The 25,330-nt window shown below is 37.1% G+C and overlaps 1 protein-coding gene across 2 annotated transcripts; it reads left to right on the top strand.

Moving 5' to 3' along the window:
• The first annotated feature begins 297 nt into the window (after positions 1–297).
• On the top strand, positions 298–23,894 carry LOC107151059 (IST1 homolog). Of its 2 annotated transcripts, none has more exons than XM_015496307.2 (9): positions 298–391; positions 1,713–1,848; positions 5,047–5,227; positions 8,925–9,012; positions 9,722–9,805; positions 11,153–11,263; positions 16,819–17,010; positions 20,920–20,965; positions 22,859–23,894. In XM_015496307.2, the coding sequence occupies exons 2-9, from the start codon at positions 1,761–1,763 to the stop codon at positions 23,047–23,049; spliced, it is 981 nt and encodes a 326-aa protein (XP_015351793.1). In that variant the 5' UTR covers positions 298–391; positions 1,713–1,760; the 3' UTR covers positions 23,050–23,894. The 2 variants fall into 2 exon arrangements, with proteins under 2 accessions (XP_015351793.1, XP_048648438.1); XM_048792481.1 differs by having other exon boundaries at positions 16,819–16,915; positions 22,859–22,943.
• Positions 23,895–25,330: the final 1,436 nt, after the last annotated feature.

The following is a 25,330-nucleotide window of genomic DNA, read 5'->3' as shown; positions in this document are numbered from 1 at the left end:
CTGGCATCCTGGTTTCTAGTTCATTGCTTAGCTCACTAAACTGACATTAAAACTGCCAAGATAGAAACCCTCCAACAATTCAGGTGTATTCAAGGACAGCCATCTTCTCCTAGATCAACATACACACTCAGAGAGCTGGTTTTTGTACAAATTAAAAGAGCAGGCACAGGTAGATTCAAACCAAAAAAGTTTTTTGGCTACCAGCCATTAACACAATGACGTAATGCCAAGGCATGTCTGTTTTAAAAACAGGACATTCTGATTGGTGAAACACAATTGATTTCCTGTTTTGGTGTGCCAGTCCCTAAAGGGTGGGTCTCATCTCTGCTGTCTGTATCCTATTCCAGAACTCTTCCAGCAATCCTCATTTGTTTGGTGGTACATCTTGACGGTAGGAACTTCTATAGGAACAGTTTAACAGGAATATTAATGATAAGTAAACTAATACAGTTTATTTTTTATTTTATTTGGGGGGGGGAGTATTGGGGATTGAACTCAGGGGAACTAACCACTGAGCAACATCACCAGCCTTATTTTGTAGTTTATTTAGAGACAGGGTCTTACTGACTTGCTTAGCACCCTCACGCATTACTGAGACTAGCTTTGAACTCACGATCCTCCTGCCTTAGCCTCCCAAGCCGCTGGGATTACAGGCGTGTGCCACTGTGCCCGGCTAGAATTTTGTTTTATCCACTTTCCATTCCCGGGATGCCTATCGAATTCCTTTGTTGTGTGCAGACAGAATTTTTGTGATGGGAGAGCTTGATTTTCTCTAGTGGAAGGAAAACAACAGCAATAGCAGAATCTTGCTATGCTGGTTATTCTTCTTCCTAAGCAGGTAGGAGAGCTGCCTAATTCCTCACTGATGATTTTTCTAGAACTGTAATAAAGAGTAAGCACAGACAACTATCCCAACTTGATCTGACATCAAATGAGAGAAGAGTGCTGTAACTTGTGAAAATGTGTGTCATCACAAAAGTAGGTGGCTTAGGTCACCTTTCTCATACTGTCTTACCTTCCTGCATGTATGCTTCAGCATGTAAAGTGGTATTTAAGGAAAGGAACTTCCATCCTTTTCTGCCAAAGACAAAAAAAAAAAAAAAAAAACTAATCCCAAGCATACATTGAAATCATAAAAACACTTAGTGGGTTTAGCTTTCCCAAAAATGTATTGATGCCTGGTATTTGATTATGTTTCAAAACGTTTTCTAAATGTCCAAATGAAATATGCAATTTTCAAGTTTATGTCTTTTCTACTTCTCTAATTCTGTGTCCTTGTTTCCACATGCGTTTAATGTTAGTGACCTCTCCAATTCCATGGAGGAATTCCCTTACAAGTTTATGAATGTTTTATTTAAAGGAGGCCTTATACTTTATTCCTTTGTGGACTGATATGTCCTTTGCAGGGAATGGGAAGTGTCTCCCTCTCTGGTCTACTTTCCTCAGACATTTGCCAAAGACATCTATTTTTGTTAAAAACTCCTTGCAGAATTCTAAAAGGTGGTTGTAAAAACAATTTGAATAAGTTGAAGGAAACCTAACCCTTATTTGAATTACACGAGTCATTTTGAGGAATGGTCCACAGAGAAGCAAGTACATTCAGGCCATTGCTGAGCTACCAGAAATTTCTTATGTGGGTATTATTGAAGTGGGTGCCAGAAAAGTGGAATGAGTCCCTCATAATACTCATAACTTTCTCTTTCTTTTGGAAGCTTGCTCATCGAGGTGGCTTGTGAACTGCTTCCTCTTGTGGTGAAATAATGTTCAGCTCTACCTTCAAAGCTGATCGCCTCCGGGTTAACTTGCATCTGGTTATCAATCGCTTAAAACTCCTGAAAAAAAAGAAAAGTAAGTAAACACTCAAGGCAACACCGCATGCAGCCTCTTAGATCCTGGTGAAACCCTCAAGTTGATTTATTTTCTAAGATCTCATTTAGCAGTTTGGGGATTTAAAGGAGAGTTTCTGACTACTGGAAATGCGATCGTGTTTACTATGGTGATCAATATATTTAAAAAGTTTCTAGGGCTGGGGCTATAGCTCAGTGACAGCACTTACCTCGTACACATGAGGCATTGGGTTCGATCTTCAGCACCACATAAAAATAAAAATAAAACAAAATAAATGTATTAAAAATAAGTTTTTGAACACATTCTGTATCTTGACTATATCAACACCAATATCCAGGTTAGTAGTGAACTACACTTTTACAAGATGTTACCCTTGGGGAAACCTGAGTACAAGGGTACCCTAGGTGTCTCTGAATTATTTCTTACAATGTGTGAATTATTTTTAAAAGTTTCCACAGGTTTAAAAAATAAAAAGATATCTCCAAGTTTCTGGCAGGTTGCCACCAAGACAGAGACATTTAATTAGTCTTTTTTTTTTTTTTTAGTTGTTGATGGACCTTTATTTAATCTATTTGCTTTCATATATGGTGTTGAGAATTGAACCCCGAGCCTCATACATGCTAGGCAAGTGCGATACCACTGAGCTGCAACCCCAACCCAACAATTTCCACTCCTTTTTCTTTTGTGGTGTTGGGGATCAGAACCCAGGGTCTTATGCATGTAGAGGCAAGCACTCTACCAACTGAGCTATATCCCCAGCCCTCTTTAATCATTCTTTTTAAAAGTAGAGTAGCCATTAAGTTTGGTCCCTCTGGGCAAATTTTTCTGGAAAGGCTTCTTTATCTTTTTTCAAACACACAAAAAATGCTGTTCCTTCTCCCAGTTGACAGACCCAAGTAGTGCTATACCCAGAAGCAGGGATGATGTAAACAAGTTCTATCTTCTTTCTTAAAGTCTAACTGATTTTTTTTCTTTTCCCCACTATTTCTTTATTCCCATGGGTTACATGAGCCATTACTCCTCAACTAACTGAAAAACTGACACCTGTCAATTATAAGAAGTGTTCACATGAAATAAGTATTGCACATAATGCAGTTCTCTGAGTGCTTAGTAAATAGTTATATTAAAATACCATTATGTATTAGTGGGAAGGTAGCTGTTACTCAAACTTCCAATTTGATTTTTGAGCATTCTCTAACAAGATCTTGCAAGTGTTTGGGGGCACAATTTTGGTAACAGAGTCCTAGGAAATTATCCAAAACAAATTATGGCAAACCCAGTGGTACCCATTATTTTGAATAGTGAGGATGACAATGATGGTGTGCACAGCACTTATAATTTCCAAAAGCATGAATTTGTGTTCTTTTATTTGACCCTAACAATCCAGTGATGCATATTATTGCTCAGATATAAATATTTATCTTCTTTTTGCAAATGAATAAATTTAAATATGGAGCACAAGAGTGAGTTGAGATAAGTTAGAACAAATTAGCCCTGTCTTACCTAAATTTATTCCTTCTTGAAATGAGACAAAAATCATGACATTCTATATCTCTCCAGGGTTCTTTGTGTATCACAGAATATTATGAAGGCACACAATAAATTTTTTGCTGAGGGCTGGGGTTGTAGCTCAGTGATAGAACTCTTGCCTAGCCTCATAATGCACTCAGTACCACATAAAAACAAATAAATAAAATAAAGGTATTGTGTCCATCTATAACTAAAAAAATTTTTTTTGCTGGTATTAGAGTTGGTTTAACATCATTTGTAGGAAACAAGTCCAATTCTGTTATGATTTTTTCCCCTGAGATGTCTAAAGAAAACATTTGTCTACTTTGGACTTGGCTATTTCCTTTCCAAGCACTGAGCTTTGTGTTTATTTCAGATTCAATGTGGTTTCATGTCAACATGTTTTGCAGTGAGAGCAACTCTATCTAATCATGATTTGATGGTGAGCATCATCTTTAGGGTATGGCAGACGGAGTATATAATTCGGAGACTTGGAGATTTTCTTGGCTTTGTGGAAATGCTTTCTTGAAACTCAGTTATCAGTTGATAACACAAGATAGTGAGTAAGCCTTTATTGCCCCCAATAGATTGGCCTGGGACAGGTTACATTTGTTACCTTTCCAAAACAACCTCTTGTTCATCTTGTGGAATAATGTAAAAAGCATAGCAATTTGCACACTGAAGATTTGGCCTTGAGTTCCAGTTGAACTAACTATTCCTAATCACTTGACCATGGGCAAGCCATGTAACCCCTCAGAGTCTCAGTTTTCTCAACTTTAAAATTCAAATAACAATGCAAATCTCACACAGGTGTTACTGGGATCAAATAGAAATGTTTATATGAAAACATTTTCAAATGTAAAACACCACATGCATTTGGGGATGAGGGTGGTTAGGTAAGTGCTTTACTACTGAGCAGCACTCCTAACCCCCATTCTCCTTTTAAAAATTACTAATCTTTTTATTACAAAAATTATAAATTTTCACTTTGGAATATTTTATAAAATAAAGGTAACCTAAGAGGAGAAAATAAAGGCCACCTATCAAGTCACAGCATAAAGTGGGGTTCTCAACCTTTTAACAGTTGTCAGAATCCCATGGAGGGCTTATTACAACTCTAATTCCGGAGTTTTGAGTCAGCATTTCTGGGGTGGGGCCCAATAATTTGCATTTCTGACAAGCTCCCAGGTGATGCAAATGCTGTTGATCTGGGAGTGGGATTTTGAAGACCCTCCACATCTAGTTTGAAACACATAATTTACCATCTGCATTTGTTTTTATGAAACCATTGTTTTACTCTATTGTGTAAAATTCTTTTTTTATTCTTTTTACAGATTCATTTTTTTTTTCCCTTTGTGGTGCTAGGGATCAATCCAGGGCCTCTCACATGCTGGTAGACATTTTACCACTAAGTGACATCCCCAGCCACACTTTTTTTTTTTTTTTTTTTTTTTTTGGTATCGGGGATCGAACTCAGGGGCACTTGACCACTGAGCCATATCCCCAGCCCTATTTTGTATTTTATTTAGAGACAGGGTCTCACTGAGTTGCTTAGTGCCTGCCTTGCATTGCTGAGGCTTGCTTTGAACTTGCAATTCTCCTGTCTCAGCCCCCAGAGCCCTAGGATTACAGGAGTGCGCCACTGCGCCTGTCACACATTCGTTTTTCTATATGTGCTTCATGCTGCAGTTGAACAGACTCAGAGAGCAAGGAAGGAGGTTGCAGACCACATGGCCACTGGGAAGGATGAGAGAGCCCTGATCCGTGTGGAGCACATTATCCAGGAAGACTACCTTGTGGAGGCCCTAGAGGTTCTGGAACTGTACTGTGACCTGCTACTGGCTCGGTTTAGCTTGATTCAGGCCACAAAGTGAGTGCATCATTTCATAGACTCAAAAGAATGACATGACAAGCCATTCTTTGTACTTGGTAAGGGAGAGTGTGGATTCTAGCTTGTTGGGACCATTGAAGAACTCTGTCTCTGTCTCTCTCTCTCTCTCTCTCTCTCTTTGTACTGGGGATTGGACCCAGGGTGCTTAACCATTGAGCCACATCCCCAGCCCTTTTTATGTTTTATTTTGAGACAGGGTCTTGCTAAGTTGTTGAGGCTGACCTGGAACTTGTGATCCTTTTGCCTCAGCCTTCTAGTCACTGGGATTATAGGTGCACCACCACACCTGGCTGTCTCTAACTTTCACAGGAAGAACTACCTCTGCTCGATGAGAAGAAAATATTTTAGTCCAAAGAGCCATTAAAAAAAAAAACACAAATAGTTATGTTTTTCCTCTGAGCTGCAAAGGTATAATGTAAAGTTATGATAGAGTCAGAAAATATAATCAGAAAAAAATCCATAATCATTAAATCTGGAGATAAGAATTTTAGTATATCTCCTTTCAGTCTATATAAGTATCTCTGAGTAACTGTGCATATAAACATACGTGTATGTATATGTATATATATGGTTATATTCCAATTTCAGTTAAAAATTTTTTAGCATTTTCCATAGACTACCTTTGTAGTATTTTACATGTGCATACAAATTCTGCCGTATTGTTCAGTAGCACTCATGTACAATTCTTAAATCTTTCACTGAAAATGAAAAACCCATCTGTCATCTGTTCACAGTAAAAACGGATTGTTTTCCAAAGTTGGCTGCTTTAGTTAAGATAGGAAGTGAAGTTTGAAAGATGGTCTTTCCATTTTACAAATTCATTAAATAAAGACCAGTCAAGAAATACAGTAGGATCTAAGAAAACAAGGTGGTCTAGAAGCTGGATTGTTACAAAAAAGGCAAAGAACATTTATATACAATAAGTTTTATGTCCTTCTCCTGATGGGTATCAAAGGTCTTTATTGAAGGACTAGGGATATACATGAGTGATAGAGAGCTTGCCTAGCATGTGCAAGGCCCTCAATTTAATTCCCAGGGGTTTAAAAAAGAAGTTCTTTTAATTTTCTAATCGATCTATGAAAATATAAAAATTGTACATATTTATGAGGTACTTTGTGATGTTTTGATAGTATATACAACTATATCTATAACTTCAAACAGTTACTATTTCTTGCTTTCATTCTTTTTTACCCAGGGGCATTCCACTACTAAGCTACAACCTCAACCCTATTTTTTATTTTGAGACAGGATCTCACTAAATTTCTGAGGTAAGCCTCAAACTTAAGATCCTCCTGCCTCAGCCTCTTGAGTAGGGTAAATTACAGGTATGTGTCACTGCACCTGGCCACTTACCGTTTATTTTTTAAAATATTTTTAGTTGTAGATGAACATAATACCTTTATTTAATTTATATATGTAGTGCTAAGGATCAAACCAAGTGCCTCACACATGCTAGGCAAGCACTCTACCACTGAGCCACAACCCCAGCCCTACCATTTCTTTAGAGTGAAAACATTCAAAATTCTGTCTTCTAGATTTTTGAAATATATAGTACATACTGTTATCTGTAGTTACTGTACTATGCAGCAGCATATCAGAACTTCTTTTTAATTTTTTTATTGTTGTAGATAGACACGATACCTTTACTTATTTATTTTTTTAATGTGGTGCTGAGAATTGAACCCTGTGCCTCACACACATCAGGCAAGCACTCTACCACTGAGCCGCAACCCCAGCCCCACGTCAGAACTTCTTACTCCTATGTAACTATCACTTAGTACACATTGGTCCACTTTTCCCCAACCCTCCCTCCTTCCTACTCTTCCCAGCCTCTGGTAACCACCTTTCCACTGTCATGGGATCAACTTTTTTAGATTTCATATGAGTGAAATCTTGGGTTGCTTTGGTTTTTCTCCCTAAATTCCTACATTTGTTGCAGAAAATCATATGCTCTGAACCATCTTTAAAAGCCTCAGCAATCTGGGCTCAGTAGCTCATGTCTGTAATCAGAGACTCAGAAAGCTGAGGCAGGATGATCACCAAGTTCAAAGAACAGCCAGGACAATTTAGAGAGATCCTGTCTCAAAATAAAATTTAAGAAGAGCTGGAATCTGGGTATAGTGGCACACACCGTAATCCCAGCTGTTTTGGGAGTCTGAGGCTGACACTGACGTTGAGGATTCCAAGTTTGAGATCAGCTCTACAACTTAGTGAAAACCCTATTTCATAAAATAAAAGTCTGGGATGTAGCTCAGTGGCAGGGCACTTGCCTTGAGTATCCAAAACCTAGTACCACCAAAAAACTGAACAAACAAACAAACAAACAAACAAAAACCCCAAAGGCCTCAGCAATTCTAAATGCCATTTGTTGCTCTTGCAAGATGACATGTGGATCATCCCTGGGTCAGAGGCTTGCATAATTGCAAGTTTCATAATCTCATGATCTTAAAGTCAAATGGGATTTCATTCTTCTTTTGATCCAATGTGTTCTGTACTGTATCTTTTTTTTTTCCCTGTGCTTGGGATTGAACCCAGGAGTGCTTTACTCCAGAGCTACATTACCAGCCCTTTTAATTTTTTATTTTGAGACAGGGTCTTGCTAAATTGCTGAGGCCATCCCCAAATTTATGATCCTCCTGCCTCCCCCTGTCAAGTTGCTGGGACTACAGGCATGTGCTATCATGCCTAGTAGTGTTGTAACTTTTCAAAAACACTCCTTTACTTTATCTGAATCTTTTAGTCAATGGGGATTTTCTCTTGCAAGTATGCAAGTAGGAAAGAGACTCTCTCTGAAGTTAGGTTTCAAAGCTCTGGAAAGAGTGACTCTAAGGCATCCCTTTCCTGAGCCCAGGTATCATTGGGAAACATGGTTGGTGTGATCATCTGGAGTAGCAACCACAAATCAGCTGCCCATTAGTCAGGCAAAAAATGTTGAAAGGCCACCCCACGTGCTCTTTGCACACTAGCACTTTGGGAGAGATTTTGATCTTGTTATATTTTTCCATAGTACCATTCAGGGAGTAATTAACCCAAGAGTCAAGAGACCTTGACCTTGACTCCAATAGCTGACGTTTCTTTAAGAAACCCAGGACATTTGAATGGAGATGGTCTCTGCAACAAATCCTGCACAATCCCCTATAAGATACCTTCTGAGCATATTTTGCATAAATTGTGCAAGTGAAGTAATTTCTGTAATGTTTGAGAATCATCAAATAGACTATAGCAAATTGGGCACATAGGAACTTCTTCTAGCAGCTCCATTATATATACTTTGTTCCCTACTAGCAGGTGTATTCAGCAGTGTTACTACCTTTCAGGGCAAAATAATCATGCTATCTCCAAATCTTGAGATAAGAATTGAGATATCTTGGTGTGGGGATGTAGCTCAGTAGTAGAGTGCTTGTCTAGCATGCACAATCCCCAACACTGCCACACACACATACACACACACAAAAAAAATTGTGATATCTTTCCTTTTGTCTACATAAATATATGTATATGTTACTTTATGTATAAACATACCCGTGTGTGTATTTACATATATATTTACATATAGGTTTATATTCCAATTTTAGTTTTAAAAAATAATTTATTTACCATCATATTGTGAACATTAGAAGTAGGAAAAAGAGGAAAACAGGAAGCTCTGAGTTTTACAATTTTGTGATTTCCTTAGGGAACTAGATTCTGGTCTGGCTGAATACATATCTACACTAATCTGGGCAGCTCCCAGACTGCAGTCAGAAGTACCTGAGCTGAAAACAGTAAGTTTGACCAGTTTCAGTTACCTGTGTCATGATTATAGGTTTGAGTATCACTGTTGTCACTTGTTTGAATTGTGGGATTATTTGGAAAATCCTTTCTTAAGGGATGACCAAAAAAAAAAAAAAAGAAAAGAGAGATTTTTTTCTTAATCTTTAAATGAAAAGTAAATGCTTGAAGAATGGTAGAATGGTAGAAGAAAATGTACAGGCCTTAAGTAAATCAAAATTAACTTAAAAGTGGATTTCTTGCTGGGCACGGTGGTGCATGCCTGTAATCTCAGTGGCTGGGGAGGCTGAGGCAGGAGGATCACGAGTTCAAAGCCAGTCTGAGCAAAAGCAAGGCACTAAGCAACTCGGTGAGACCCTGTCTCTCAATAAAATACAAAATAGGGCTGGGGATGTGGCACAGTAGTTGAGAGCCCCTGAGTTCAATCCCCGATATCCACACATGCACACAAAAAAAAGTGGGTTTCTTTTGGGGAGGAGGGTTATACTTGATGAATGTTTAGAATTAGTGGTTTTAACTTTTACATTTATCAGCCTACTTAAAAACAAAGCATTTGTTATTGTTGTTTTGATGCTTAAAGAACATAATTCCAAAAGGTAACATGGAAGTGATTTTTGCTTTCTTAGATTGTTCTTTATCTCAAGCAAATTTTCCATAACTTCATGAACTTTGCCTTTCTTTCTTGGTATTGGTATTCTGCAGGTATCTAATCAGCTGTGTGCAAAATACAGCCAAAAGTATGGTCAACTCTGTCAAACAAATGAAATTGGAACTGTCAACTCTCAGGTAGTATCATTTCTAGAGATGCACACTTTTCTATTGTCTTATTTATTTATTTATTCATTGCTACTGGGAATTGAACCCAGAGGTGTTTAACAATGGAACCATATCCCCAGCCTTTTTATTTTTATTCTGAGATAGGATCTCGCCAAGTTTTGGAGGCTGGTCTTGAATTTGGAATCCTTCTAACTTAGCCTCCTAAATCACTGGGATTACAAGCATGTACCACTGCACCCAGTCAGAGACACACACTTCTCTAATCCCAGGAATCTAAGGAAACTGAGAAAACTCAAAAGCATGTAATTTTGTGCAGACTAAAAGATGTAGACAAATGAATTTTGCTTTAGAGGCATAACAATTTGGGTAAGTCTTAAGACTAGAGAATTAAAATCAGATCTTTATTTAAAAAGAAAAAAGCTAACACCAAAAAACATGAATTGATTTCTTTTTTAAGAAAGCATACATTTTCCTATGTGTAACTGGCCTACCAATTGGAAGGAAGCTAATGAAAATTAGAAATTTCAACTTTTAAGCAGATGATCACATATAAGTAATTAAAGACTGACATTTCAGCTGGATTACAGAGATCTGGCCACTACATTTGTTTCAGGCTGGTGGATATTTTCATTATTCAGAGTGTCTATTATTGGTTGTTAAATATATTCATTTATCACCCCTAATAAAGTTCAAATACTTATCATAGAATCAGAATTCTTGATTTTTTTTTTTTTGATACCAGGGATTGAATCTAGGGACAGTTAATCACTGAGCTACAAACCAACCCTTTTTATTTTTTTAAATTTTGAAACAGGGTCTCTCTAAGTTGCTTAGGACCTCACTAAATTGCTGAGGCTTGCTTCAAATTTGTAATCCTCTTGCCTCAGCCTCCCAAGTTGCTGTGATTACAGATGTGTGCCACCACGCCCAGCTCAAATATTTTTTTTCTTAGGTTTACTTTCTTCCTCTTAACTTTGTTTGGTTTGACATTCCTTAACTCTAAGATAGCACTGTCCTATAATACATTCACAAGTTGGACCCCTTCTTGGGGCTACATTATACATCTTAAAAAATATACCTCTTAGGGTTGGGACTGTGGCTCAGTGGCAGAGCACTTGCCTAGCATCTATGAGGCACTGGGTTCAATCCTTAGTACTACATAAAAATAAACAAATAAAATAAAGACATTCTGTCCATCTACAACTACAAAAAAAATTTTAAAAATTATACCTCTTAGACAACAGAATAGAAAGATGGGGAAAAAAGTGATTTGGAGTTGAAAGACCACCTAATCTCTTTGTTTTGTATTTTATAAGTTTGGGTGTAAGTAAATTTGTTGTGCTTTTTATTTTGCAGCTAATGTGTAAATTAAATGTGAACACTCTACCCCAGGTTCTAGTGGAACAGTACCTGGTAGAAATTGCTAAGAACTATAATGTGCCCTATACATCCAAGACAAGCGTTATGGTGAGTACTTTCAAAAAGGGAAAAATACAGGCTGGGGATGTGGCTCAAGCGGTAGCTCGCTCTCCTGGCATGCGTGCAGCACGGGTTCGATCCTCAGCACCACATACAAACAACGAACTTGTGTCCGCCGAAAAAACTAAAAAATAAATATTAAAATTCTCTCTCTCTCTCTCCCTCTCTTTAAAAAAGGGAAAAGTAGCCGGGCATGGTAGGACATACCTGTAATAACAGCAGTTTGGGAGGCTGAGGTAGGAAGACAGCAAGTTCAAAGCCAGTGTTAGCAACTTAGCGAGGCCCTAAGCAATTTAGCAAGACCCTGTCTCAAAATATAAAATAGAAAGGGCTGGAGATGTAAAGCATCCCTGGTTCAATCCCCATTATAAAAAAATTAAAAAAAAAAAAAAAGGAAAATTGGGGGCTGGGGATTAGTTGAATGGTACAGTGCTTGTCTGGAGTGTACAAGACCCTGGGCTTAATCCTGAGCCTAGGAGACAGAGACAGAAACAGGGACAGACAGAAAGAGAAAAGATTTGAGGTTGAGATTTTTATTGTGCTTCAGAAGAGTTTTTTCTACTTATAGAGATGTGGTTTCCAGAGTTACTGGAAAAATTGTAAAGCAGGTAAAATTTGAACTTTTTCTGTGCCCACATATCATTCCTAATAGACCCATATATATTGATATATATTGTTAACAACAGAAGAGAAAACAAAAATCAAGGTACTTAAGGTGTTAGATCAAGGAGTATGTCAAACATTTCTTAGTTCTTAAGATCACAACTTTGTCCTGGACATATTTTGCATTTATTTTGTGGTTTTTACTTTTTGGTGGTACTGGGGATTGAACCCAGGGGTGTTGTACCACTGAGCTACAACCCCTTTTTAAAAACTTTTTATTTGGAATTTCCTGTTTCGTGTGGTAATCTCAAAGTGAGATCTGAAGTGCTGAAGATTGTTGGTGTGGTAATGGGGCTCTCCATGCTTTTTGTGTTCACTTATGGTTTCTTTTTTTTGCAGTTGTAGAAGGACAAAATGCCTTTATTTTATTTGTTTATTTTTATGTAGTGCTAAGGATTGAACCCAGTGCCTCACAGATGCTAGGCAAGTGCTCTGCCACTGAGCTATAGCCCTGCCCCCATTCATAGTTTTGAGGATGTGTCTATAACCTGTAGTGAATACTGGCTGCAGGTCAGAATTAAACAAAGGCCTTATTTGAACTACCAGCAATTCTAGGTATATGACCTATATCCGGGAACTGATTGTACTATAACTGGAAGACTTGGATTTCTTTGAGTTCCTTTATCCTCTCTCTTCTTATGGGATCAAAGCTGAAGTGCGCCCATGGGGTATTCTCATTGAAAGTTCAAACACTTATGAATCAGTAAATACAGATATCATTGGTTGCTTACCAATATTATACTATATTCAAAGAAAGTTTACAATCTCTTATGGGAAAAAAAGTAAAAAGGAGTAATAGTCATGAATCCAAAATATCAATGGGAAAGAAATACTCAAGTTTGCATAATGTGAAAATTTCAGGGACACATCTAGGAGTGACAGATTGGGATAGTGGATCATATACATTTTATCCCTCCTTATTTAAGTATAGGAATGAAGCTATAAATTCTAAATGGGGAGATCGCTTTACCAATCCTGGTACTTTGGCTGCCTGAGAATTGCAGTGCCTATTGGAGATTGGACTAAATGCCTATGGATATTTAAAAATTATTGTTTTAAATTAAGAACTTTCTTTGCAGTCCACATTTAAGTACTGTTCTTGTGGTGGAGAAAATTAACTTCTTTAGATTTTTAAATTTGTAGTGAAGGCATTTTTAAAAATAAAGTTTTGCAATTCTTTAAAAAAAAAAAAAAACCTTTATTTTGAGACAGAGTCTCACTAAATTGCCTGGGCTGGCCTCCAACTTGCAATCCTCCTGCCTCAGCCTCCTGGATCGCTAGAATTACAGGCGAGTTCCACCATGCTGGGCTCATATTTTACATTTTAATAAAAGGTCCTGGAATAAAGGCTACAAGATGCAAAGGAACACAGCAGTATCATGTAGTCTTAAGAGTGTTATTTCAGTAGTGAAATGTGCCATTTTCACATCCTAGGTCCACTATCTATTAACCATGAGACCTCAGGCAACTCTCAAAGACTCAGTTCTTTGGACTATAGAAAGGAGGATAATAATAGTTCCCATCTCATAGATTTGTTGAGGTGATTAAATGGGCCCATACAAATAAAGAAGTTAAATGGAATGTAAAACCTAGCACATAATAAATATAATCAAGTTAGTTGTTTTTGTTCTTTTTTTTTTTTTGAGATGGAGTCTGTGATATCCAGGATGGTCTCAAACTCCTGGGCTCAAGGGGACCTCCCAAATGCTGAGATTACAGGCATGCACCACCCCATCTGATTTTCAAGTTTTGCCTTGTATAATCATCATTGTTATGGAGGGTAGACTATCCTCCCTAAGATGGTCATGAACTGTCTTAAGAGGGATTTCTCCCAATTCTTCCAGTGATTGGTTAGGTGGTGTCCTGTGATTTTATAAAAAGATGGTCTTATACTCAGGTGCCAAACTTATGTTAGTGAGGACATGAAACAACAAAGGGGTCTTGTCTATCCTCTGTGTTCCCACTGCACTGCCTTCAAATTGCTAATGTGGAATGTGCCACATTGTGACTAAGGGGCATATTTATCTTTTCTGATGCTTTGCTGCTGATAGGAACTCTTTAACTCTTCTTTATTTTTTTCTTTCTTGTCCAAAGAATTGTTGTTGAAAAATGGCACATTGTAAAAATTTAAACAAAGAGAGAGACTTTGAAGAAACAAAAGCCACATGAAATGTCACTAGAGTCTGAACTCCTGTAATTCCAGCATCTCGGGAGACTGAGGCAAGAGAATCACAAGTTCAAAGCCAGCCTCAGCAATTTAGTGAAGTCCTAAGCAAATCAGTGAAACCCTGTCTCAAAATAAAATATAAAAAAAGGGCTGATGATATTGGTCAGTGGTTAAGCATCCTTGGGTTAAATTTCTCGTACCTCCACCCCCCAAAAAAAAAAAATCACTAGAGAGGATTTCATCCAACCTTGTGGTTTTTCAATAGAGATTGAGGATCTTTTATTTGAAACACTGGGACCATAAATATTTCACATTTCAGATGTTTTGGAATATTTTCATGTACCTAATGAGATATTTTAAGAATGGGGCCCAAGTCTAACATGAAATTCATTTATGTTTTATGTAAACCTTATACACATAGCTTGAATGTAATTTTATTTTATTTTTAAAGAGTATGCAATATTTTTTATAACTTTTTATTTTACTTATTTATTTTTATGTAGTGCTGAGGATCAAACCCAGGGCCTTTTATGTGCTAGGCGAGTGCTCTACCATTGAGCCATAACATCAACCCCTTGAGTGTAATTTTATACAATATTTTTAGTGTGCCTGTGTTTTGACTGTGACCCATCAAGTGAGGTAAGGTGTGGAATTTTCCACTTATGGTATCATGTTGGTACTTAGAATGTTTTGGTTTGGGGTTTTTTGGATTAGGGATGCTCAATCTGCATCTCTTTAAAAAATTTTTTTGGTAGTTGTTTGGACAGCATGCCTGTATTTTATTTGTTGATTTTTATGTGGTGCTAAGGATGGAACCCATAGGCAAGTGTGCTCTACCACAGAGCTACAGCCCCAGTCCTTTAATCTGCATCTCTTTTTTTAATATTTATTTTTTAGTTGTAGTTGGACACAATAATTTTATTTCACTTATTTATTTTTATGTGGTGCTGAGGATCAAACCCAGGATTTCACATGTGCAAGGCAAGAACTCTATCGCTGAGCCACAATCCCTAGCCCCTACATCTCTTTATGGTGGGAATTTCTATATACCATTAGCCAAGACTTCTAGGCTCGTATGAATTCCAGTTCATATATCCATCCACCTACGGTTTTAATATCTGAAATACTTGGATGTTTCAGAAGCATCTCAGACTGAACATGTCCAAAAAGACTCTTATCCCTCTACCACCCTACTCATTCTACAGTTAATGGTAATTCTATACTGGGACAAAAAGCTTGATATTTTTCTTGTCTCTTCTTTTTCTAAACCCCCACCCTCCAAGCAATATTCAGAATGTTACCGTTTCTCACCATTTCCACTGCCAGTATTCTGGTCTAATCAGCAATCATCTCCTCCTATTTAGATTATTATAATAGTCTCTTAACTGCGTTTCCTGATACTTAATATGGCATCAAAGATCTTTATATCTAAGTCAGATCAGGTCACTCCTTTGCCTTTGAAGCCCTCCAGTGGATTTTTATTTCACTTAAAATAATATGGAATGTCTTTCTCGTGACTGACAAGGCTGTGTACACCTCCTGTCTCTTGTCTCTCTGGCCTCATTTTCTCTACTCTTCCCTTGTTTACTCTGCCTCAGCCACACTGGCCTCCTTCCTTACATTTCTTCAAACACACAAGGTACTTTCCCACCTCAGGACCTTTGTACTTCCTTCCAGTACTCTGTATTTTTTATATATCTACCTGGTCCCTCCCTACTTGCTTCAAGTCTGTATTTAAATGTTCTCTTCTCTGTGAGATCCTTCCTAGCTACATTCTCTAAAATCTCAACCTCTTCTCTCTGTAGTTCTCTATATTTTTTCTCTAGTATACTTGTTTCTTATCTGACATACTGTGTAACTCACTTAATGATCTTGTTTGTCTCCCCAACCAGAAAGTCACCTCTATGAGGATGGGCACTTTTGTCTGTTTTGTTCACTGTTGCATCCCCAGCAACTATTGCTGGCTTATATTAGGTGCTCAAGAGACTTTGTCAAGTGAACTAGTAAATCCAGAATTTATCATTGCTCAAGTTTAATAAACTTTATTGTAGACATATCTATACATATTTACTTATTACTCTTCTTTGAAAAATATTTTTAGTTGTAGATGGACACAATACCTTTATTTTATTTATTTATTTTTATGTGGTACTGAGGATTGAACCCAGTGCCTCACGTGTACTAGGCAAGTGCTCTGCCACTGAGTCACAACGCCAGACCTACATATTACTCTTATTAAATTTTTTTAAAAATGGACAAAAAGCCTTTATTTTATTTGTTTATTTTTATATGGGGCTAAGGATCAAACCCAGTGCCTAACAAGTGCCCTGCCACTGAGCTACAGCCCCAGCCCTGCATATTACTCTTAATTGGTGTACCACAGTGCCTGACCTCTTTGGTACTCAAAACAAAGTCATTGGAAGAAAGAAGAAGACAGTTAATTACATTCTGCTGTCAAATGTAACAAATTAGAATCAATAAAATAAAACTTAAAAATTAAAAAAAAAAAAAGAAGACAGTCGACCAGAAAAACTTAAGTTTTCTTTTAACTGTCACTGACTAGACTATAAGCTTCATACAGGCTGGAACATTGTTGCATTGTGCATTACTTCTTCCCAGTACTTCCAAGAGTGTTTAATATGTAATAAGTATGCAAATAAGTAAGTGTATAATAAATTGCAAACTTGATGGGATTCTTATCCTCTTGTCTAAGGCTGAAGCCCCAGCGGACCTGGTCTTGTTGGATTTACAGAGGATGTCAAGAAAGATGCCCTTGGCAGAGGAGATAGATAGCACTGCAGTGAGAACAGGTGATCCACCTGGGGCTTCGCAGATATCTGCACCAGGGCCCCTACATGTGCCATCCCCAGGCCCTTGTTTCCCGTCCTTTCCTCCTGAAAGACAGGTCAGTACAGATAGGGAAAATGAAATTGAAATGGGACTGCATGGGTGTTAAACTATACTTCTAGCTGGGCCTTTTGGAGAACAAAATGATCTTAAGGCCAGAGAGGTATTTACAATCATTTAGTTGATGTTGGTGTTTTTTTATTCTGAAGTCATGAGTAAAGAAAGCTGTTGTCTCTTATCAACCTCTGGATGGTACCACAATATACACTGAAAAGAACACTTTATTTATTTATTTTAGTTGTGAATGGTCACAATATCTTTATTTTTATTTATTTATTTTTATGTGGTGCTAAGGCTCAAACCCAGTGCCTCACACATGCTAGGCAAGTGCTCTACCACTGAGCTACAGCCCCAGCTACCCTGAAAAGAACATTCTTACAAGCTGAACACGTTTGAAAATCCTTCATGTACAGTGATTTAAATTTAGGTCAGATTAGATATATTCAATTCATATATAGTGAAACCAATTTACTTTCATGTTGAAAATAATTTTAAAAAGTGTTCTATATGTGTACTATGAATTGAAATGCATTCTGTTGTCATGTACAAATAAATAAATTTAAAAAAGAGACGCAATAAACTCAAGATATATGAGACTGTTGCCAGCATAACATAGAATATTGTTTTATAGTGAACTTAAACAACAACTTTGCATACGTAAATCTGGAGAGGTCAAATAGGTAAAAACTAAAGAACCATAGACATTACTTTTCTTTATTCTTTATTCATTCAGCAGTATGTAAAGAAAAATGCTTTTATTCTTTTTCACCTTGTAGTCTTTGTTCAGGGACGCTCAGTGGAGCCATATACCCAGCCCTATTTTGTATTTTATTTAGAGACAGGGTCTCATTGAGTTGCTTAGCACCTCACCATTGCTGAGGCTGGCTTTGAACTCACCATCCTCCTGTCCCAGCCTCCCGAGCATGCACCTCAGCGCTGGCGCTTATAGGCATTTTTTACTCCAAAGTTCTTTCTCTAAGATTTTATATTTTAGACATAAACTAACTCTGATTTTCCTTGTTAAAAGTATCTGTCTAAACTACACCTTGTGTATTTTTTATCTTCTACTCTTGGAATATATATCCTCTGATTTAAAAATAAACAAACCTTATTATGGACAATTTTAAGTATATATAAAATTTGAATAATATAGTCAATTGCCATGTAACCATCATTCATTTTCAACCATTCTTGACATTCTGTTTGTCTTATTTTGTCCCTTTGTCTTTTTCTAACATTGTTTAGAGAAGGATGGGAGAAGAGACAGACATTATAAATCTCAGACATTATAAAATTTCAACTGTAGTTATTTTGGTGTAGTCATGTGTTGCTTAATGACAGGATGCATTCTGAAAAATGTCATTAGGCAATTTAATTGTTGTGCAAACATCATGGAGTGTAGCTACAGAAACCTAGGTGGTTTAGGCCAATAACTTAACATGGCCTCTTTTTTTTAATTTAAAAAATGTTTTTCCACATTTTTATTGGTGCATTATAGTTGTACATAATGATGGGATTTGTTGTTACATATTACATATGTACACAGAATATAGCAATGTAATTTGGCCAATATCATTCCCTGCCTTTTGACATGGCCTTCTTTTTTTTTAAAATAATTTTTTAGTTGTAGATAGACACAATACCTTTATTTATTTATCCTTATGTGGTGCTCAGGATCCAACTCAGTGCCTCACATGTGTGAGGCAAGCGCTGTACCAGTAAGCTACAATCACAGCCCTTGACATGACCTCTTGATTCAGTTAAGAGACACAGTAGATTCCTTGGAAAACTTGGAATGAAACCAAGATTTGACCCAGTTATCCCACTCCTTAGTTAATACCCAAAGGACTTAAAAACAGCATACTATAGTAATGATGTCACATTAATGTTTATAGCAGCACAATTCATAATAGCTAAATTGTGGAACCAACCTAGATGCCCTTAGTAGATGAATGGATAAAGAAACTGTTCTATATATACACAATGAAATATTACTCAGCATTATAAGAGAATAAAATCATGGCATTTGCAGGTAAATTGATGGAGTTGGGGAATATTATGCTAAGTGAAGTAAGCCAATCCCAAAAAACCAAATGCTGAATGTTTTCTCTGATATAAGGATGCTGATCCATAATGGGAATGGGTGGAGCATGAGAGGAATGGAGGAACTTTAGATAGGACAAAACGGAAGGAGAGGAAGGGAGGAAGCAGGGGGTAGGAAAGACGGTGGAATAAGATGGACATCATTGCCCCAAGTACATGTATGAAGACACAAATGGTGTGATTCTACTTTGTGTACAACCAGAGACACGAAAATGTGCTCTGTATGTGTACTATGAATTGAAATGCATTCTGTTGTCATGTATAATAAATTAGAATAAATAAATAAACTCAAGATATATGAGGCTGCTGCCAGCATAGCATAGAATATTGTTTTATACTGAACTTAAATAACAAAAATATAGTAAATATGTAAATTAATAACATAGTCATTTATACTCATTATCAAGTATTATGTGCTGTACATATTGTATGTGCTCTACTTTTATATAACTGTCAGTGCAGGAGGTTTGTTTATACCACATACATGTGAGTAATGCCTTGTACTACAATGTTGTGGTCAGTTCTTGACTGAAGCATTGTCATGTGAACGTGACTATATGTAGCTCTAACACATATTCTTTGTTTTTATAATATAAAACAGTGTCATTGGGCTGGGGATGTGGCTCAAGCGGTAGCGCGCTCGCCTGGCATGCATGCAGCCCGGGTTCAATCCTTAGCACCACATATAAACAAAGATGTTGTGTCCGCCGAAAGCTAAAAAAAGAAAAAAAAAATTAAAAAAAAATTCTCTCTCTCTTAAAAAAAACAGTGTCATTATGTTCAGTATAATGAAAATAACTCCTTAATATCATATAAGGCTCAATCTATATTAAGTCTCCCTCACAAGTACAATTTGTGCAGTTATTTTATTCAAATTAAAATCAAAAAAGATCTACACATTGTATTTGGTTGATATATATTTTAAATCTTTAATCTATAACCCTTCTTCCCATTCTTCCTTTTTTATCTCACCATTTATTTTTGGAAGAAGAGTTCTCTGATTTTATTAAACTAAATAATTTTTACAAATAGCATGTTCAGGCCCAGAGATAAAAGATTTTCTTGGTTCCTATAAAAGGTCACAGGTGACAGAAAAAGCAAACCCCCTAGTCATTCGTAAGACTTTCTGCCCATAGGTATTAAAATATTTTACCCTAGCTCAGCCACCCAGAGTTTTAAAACCAGGTGCCAGGGCAGGAGGGAGGGGGTAGGGCAGTGCCTATCCACTCTTGCTTCAGAGCACTGGAGGATGCCTGCTCCTGGCAGGGTCTGAGGCCGGATCCAAGGTAGAGGGTGGCCGAGGCTGTAGTGTGGTAGGACATTGGCCAGTGTAGAACACCTACCCCAGTCCTTTACTGACCCACACCTCTGTCCCCTACACCTCCTCCCGCCCTCTCTTGGCTCCCCACCATTCTCCCCTGGCACAGTGCCTTACACAGAGGTGGTCATGAGGGGTTTGAACTGAGTCCCACTACCTCGGGGGACACCTCTCCTCCCCCACTTGTTTAGGCTTCTACACTAGGAGGCCTCCATTACCTCTTCCCACTCCATTCCTGCAGAGGGCTCCATTCACCCCCAATCTCCCTTTCACCTCTTTTCCTGTTGTATATATCACCTTTGTTGACAATAAATTATTTTTTTTTAATTAAGAGAAAAAAATTTACCCTAAACAAGAAGGAAGCTTGATTGTACTAGTTAATTTCAAGTTAATTTTAAGAAATACTTATTGAAGATTTGCTGTGTGAAAAACATATGCATTTGGAACTCAAACCATTCACTTCCTAGTGATTTTTTTTTCTTTCAGAATGATGACTATAAGAAGAATGATTTGCTTCCCTCACTGGTTCTTAGTAAGTATAGAAAATGCTGGCAGAAGTTGGAGTTGCTTGCTATTCACTGAAGATATTTGAAAAATTATTTTAAAAATAATTTTCTAGTCGTCAATGGACCTTTATTTATTTATTTATATGTGGTGCTGAGAATTGAACCCAGTGCCTCACACATGCTAGGCAAGTGCTCTGCCACAGAGCCACAACTCCAACCCTATTTCAATTATTATAAGACTGTGGGGGCTGGGGATGTGGCTCAGGTAGCTCGCTTGCCTAGCATGCGTGAGGCACTGGGTTCGATTCTCAGCACCACATAAAAACAAAATAAAGATATTGTGTCCACCTAAAAAGCTAAAAAAAATAAATATTTTTTTAAAAAAGACTCTGTCTACACTGGTGAGAGAAGTATATTAGTGATTTACCAGGGGTACAGTTGTTCCTTTATAGTAGCTAACAGTTTTCATCATGGATGTGGATAGTGTTTTGAAATCCATGATACAATTCAGGAGATACAGACCTTCCAATGTTCCGACTTAAAAATTAGTAGCTAAACCAGGCATGTTGCTGCATGCCTATAATCCCAGCAGCTTGGGAGGCTGAGATTATAGTGCCAGCCTTAGCAATGATGAGGCACTAAGCAACTCAGTGAGACCCTGTCTCTAAATAAAATACAAATTGGGACTGGAAATGTGGCTCAGTGATCAAGTGACCTTGGGTTCAATTCCTGGTGCCCACCCCCCAAAAAAATTAGTAGCTAAAAATTAGTAGGAAAATAAAACTACTCCCATTAGAGGCCTCACTTCTGGGAACTTGGTCTAATGCAAGTATACAGAGTTCCTGTGGCAAGGCCTCTAATGTGAATAACTTTGTTTGCATTAGACCAGGGGTTCTTGGCATAGAGTCCACTAAGTGATAGGCACAATTTTGGATATGTAAGGGAAAGGATTCATTGCTTTCATCAGATTTCGGGAGTCTTTAACACAAAGAACCAATATTATAAGAGATCGTCCTGTCACATATTTTGAAAATTGTGCCTTTGTTAAAAGCTCCAGTGAACCTTAAAGAAGATTGCCAGCAAATGATAAACAATACCACCTGTTGCATGAAGGGAGAATTGTTAAGTTTTCCAGTCATAGCATATGCTGCATTCTCAAAAGCCATTGTAGAAGAGGGAGTGATCCCCTCTCCCAACCCTAGGTTCTTAGATGGGTTTTTGGGCTGGGTCTAGAAACTGAATTAGCATAAGATCTGATTAATAAGATAAAAGCAACAAGAATTATTTGTTTATAATTTTTAATTGTATATTGACACAAAACCTTTATTTATTTTTAAGTGGTGCTGAGGATCAAACCCAGTGCCTCACGCATGCTAGGCAAGAGCTCTTCCACTGAGCTACAACTTCAGCCCCAAGATTTATTACTTTTGCACATTAGAGAGTAAAGTTCAATGACGTGGCCAAGGCATAAAGCTTATATACTTTTTTAGACAAAGAAAATAAATTTGCAGGAATGACAGGACAAATGGATCTTTGGATGAGAGTAGTAAATTCTAGGGATATTACTAAGAGGTATATGGGGTGGGAAATAAAAGCTAGTGGAAGGTAAGAGTTACTTAGAGGCATTTATTTAGGTTCACTAAGTCCCAGTTACCAGAGTCTAGTGGCTTGGAGTGGGAAGGACATCCAAGAAAATCTTTATGACTTGCTGCGTGTAGGAAAAAATGGGCCAAATAGTCCTCTTTGAAGCTACATGTGATTTCAACTTGAAATAATCAATAGACCAATTCAGCATATTTTGAAAGAGTATATTCTTAATTTCTTCACAATGCAATAGTAGCCTCTTTCTTTGAGGCTGGGATTTTCTTCTGGAGGACTGCCTTGTTATGACTTTTAATTACATATATTGAAATACATAGGTCCAGGACTCAGCCCCCAAACTTCTTCAAAGCCAGAATCAAGAACCAAGATTGGTTTCCATAACTTTATGCTGTCTAATTTGCCTGATGTAAAACCTCAAGCAAGCCTGTCCATCGACCCTTATGATTCCGAAGAGGTTGACTTGGAAGACCTTAACCAGAGACTTGAAATGCTGAAGAAAATGAATTAATTTCTTGGTCCTTGAATTGAGCATTTGCCTGGGAATCAGGACTGGGTGTGAATTTTAGCATAGCCATCTTTGTGTGGGTCTGAAGCTTTCTTGTTCACAATTCCTTCCATTTATTAAATTCTATATTTCTCTGCCTACTGTAATAATGTGTAAATGTGTGTCTGTGTACACACATGTAATTATTTCTGTCCCCTCAAATTTGAAATACTTAGATGAAGATTCTTGACCTACAGAATATTATTAATTGAGGTCAATAAATTTTCCTCTGGATCTTTAATTATCCCATAATTATCTCTTTTTTTTCAGGTAGGCAGAATGGTGTGAATTTTAAATCCCATCTCATACTACCTATGTGACTTTTAGCAAATGGTGCCTCCTGTCAAATGTGTATGAAAGAACTCAAAAGCTAGAGGAAAAGTTCTTTTAATAAATGAGTTTTGGGGGGCTGGGAAGATAGCTAAGTGGCAGAGTGTTTGCTTATCATGTGTGAGGATCTGGATTTGATCCCAGTACTGCAAAAACAAACAAAAAAGAAAAAAAAAAAAAAACCCCAAACCCTGAACAAATCCAAAGAGTCAACAAAACAAATAAGTATTTGGAAGAATGAATGTACATATATAATAAAATAAGTGTTTCTAGAAAATCAGTGGAATCCTGTATGTCTGGACTCAAATGTAGACTCTGTCACTTACTAGCTGCTTCTTTTTCTCATCTGTAAAATGGGGACAATAATAAAGGTTAAAGAAATAATGCATATGAAAGTCTTAGTAGGTGATCAATAAATTTTAGGTTCCTTTCCAGTTTCTATTATTTGTTGTGGTCTAATAGACTAAATCTTGGTGATTTTATGAGACTAGATAAAGAAGAATCAGAAAACAAGTCCAACTTAACTTTTCTTTTTGGTTGCAAAAATAAAACAAAATTAAAATCCTCTACAGTCCCATCATCCAAAGATAACCATTTTTATATTTTAATTTTGGTTTTCAAATTTTTCTGTATGTATACACAATTTTTACAAGCTTATTTTAGTAACATTGTTTAGAAAAATCTGCTATACCATGATTATAAAGTTAGAGCTATAATTTTATTTTTATTGGTAGCCTAATGGTCCCCTTTATGAATGTGTGTAACTTATCTGAAATTTGAGATTATGTCTTAGAAGTTGGGGAGTAAGCCTTTCTAAATTTTAAGCACAAGCCACAGAAACCAAAGATTCCAAGTTAATGATAATTATGGTATAAATTGGGGCAATTCTTTTTAATTTTGGGTTGCATGGGTGAGGGATTTGGTAATTAAAAAGAAAATATTAAAAAAATACAGGGAGGAGGTTTATGTTGCAAGTTTCTCTTTGATTATCTGCCATTTGGTATGGTACATTTGGTATGGTATGGGGGGTGGGTATTGAGTATTAAACTATGGGAGCTTACCCACTGAGCCACATCCCCAGCCCTTTTTAAAAATCAATTTTTAAATTTGTTTTAATTAGTTATACATGACAGTAGAATGCATTTATGCACTTTGATATACATAGATGGGATATAATTTCTCATTTTTCTGAGTGTACATGTTGCAGAATCACATTGGTCATGCAGTCACATATATACATAAAGTAATAATTTTTTGTCTGTTTTATTCTACTATCATTCCTATCCCCATACCCACTCCCCTCGCCTCCCTTCACTTCTCTCTACCTAATCTAAGGTAGCGCTATTCTTCTCTAGTGTACCCCGCATTGTTGTGAATTAGCATCCACATATTAAAGAAAATATTTAGCCGTTGTTTTTTGGGGGGGATTGGCTTATTTCGTTTAGCATGATATTCTCCAACTCCATCCATTTACTGGCAAATGCCATAATTTCACTGTTCTTTAAAGGTGAATAATATTCCATTTGCCCAGTGCATTTTATTTTCATTTTGAAACAGGGTCTGCTTAGAGCCTTACTAAATGGCTGAGGCTGACTTTGAATTTGCAATCCTCCTACTTCAGCTTCCTGAGTGGCTGGGATTACAGGTGTGCGCTACTGAGCCTAGCAAAGCTCTTCTTAAGAAGAAAGGTTTTCTTTTCTTTTTGGTTTGTAATGGTAAACACTTTATTTTGGCCTCTAAACAATTTTTGTGATATTCCAAATGGAATACTTACTAACTCTGCTTTGCAACCTCTATTCTTTTATGGAAATCTCAAACTGAATTTGGCATGTGTTCCATGCATAGGTACAGCTCAAGGGAACCCACATTTTGCCATCCTTATGATATTTTAGTGTTATTCTATTTACTAACCATG

This window comes from Marmota marmota, unplaced genomic scaffold, assembly GCF_001458135.2.
Source record: "Marmota marmota marmota unplaced genomic scaffold, marMar, whole genome shotgun sequence".
Lineage (NCBI taxonomy): Eukaryota > Metazoa > Chordata > Mammalia > Rodentia > Sciuridae > Marmota > Marmota marmota.
Note: the sequence above shows the minus strand (reverse complement) of the source record. Positions and strands in the feature narration are given on the sequence as shown.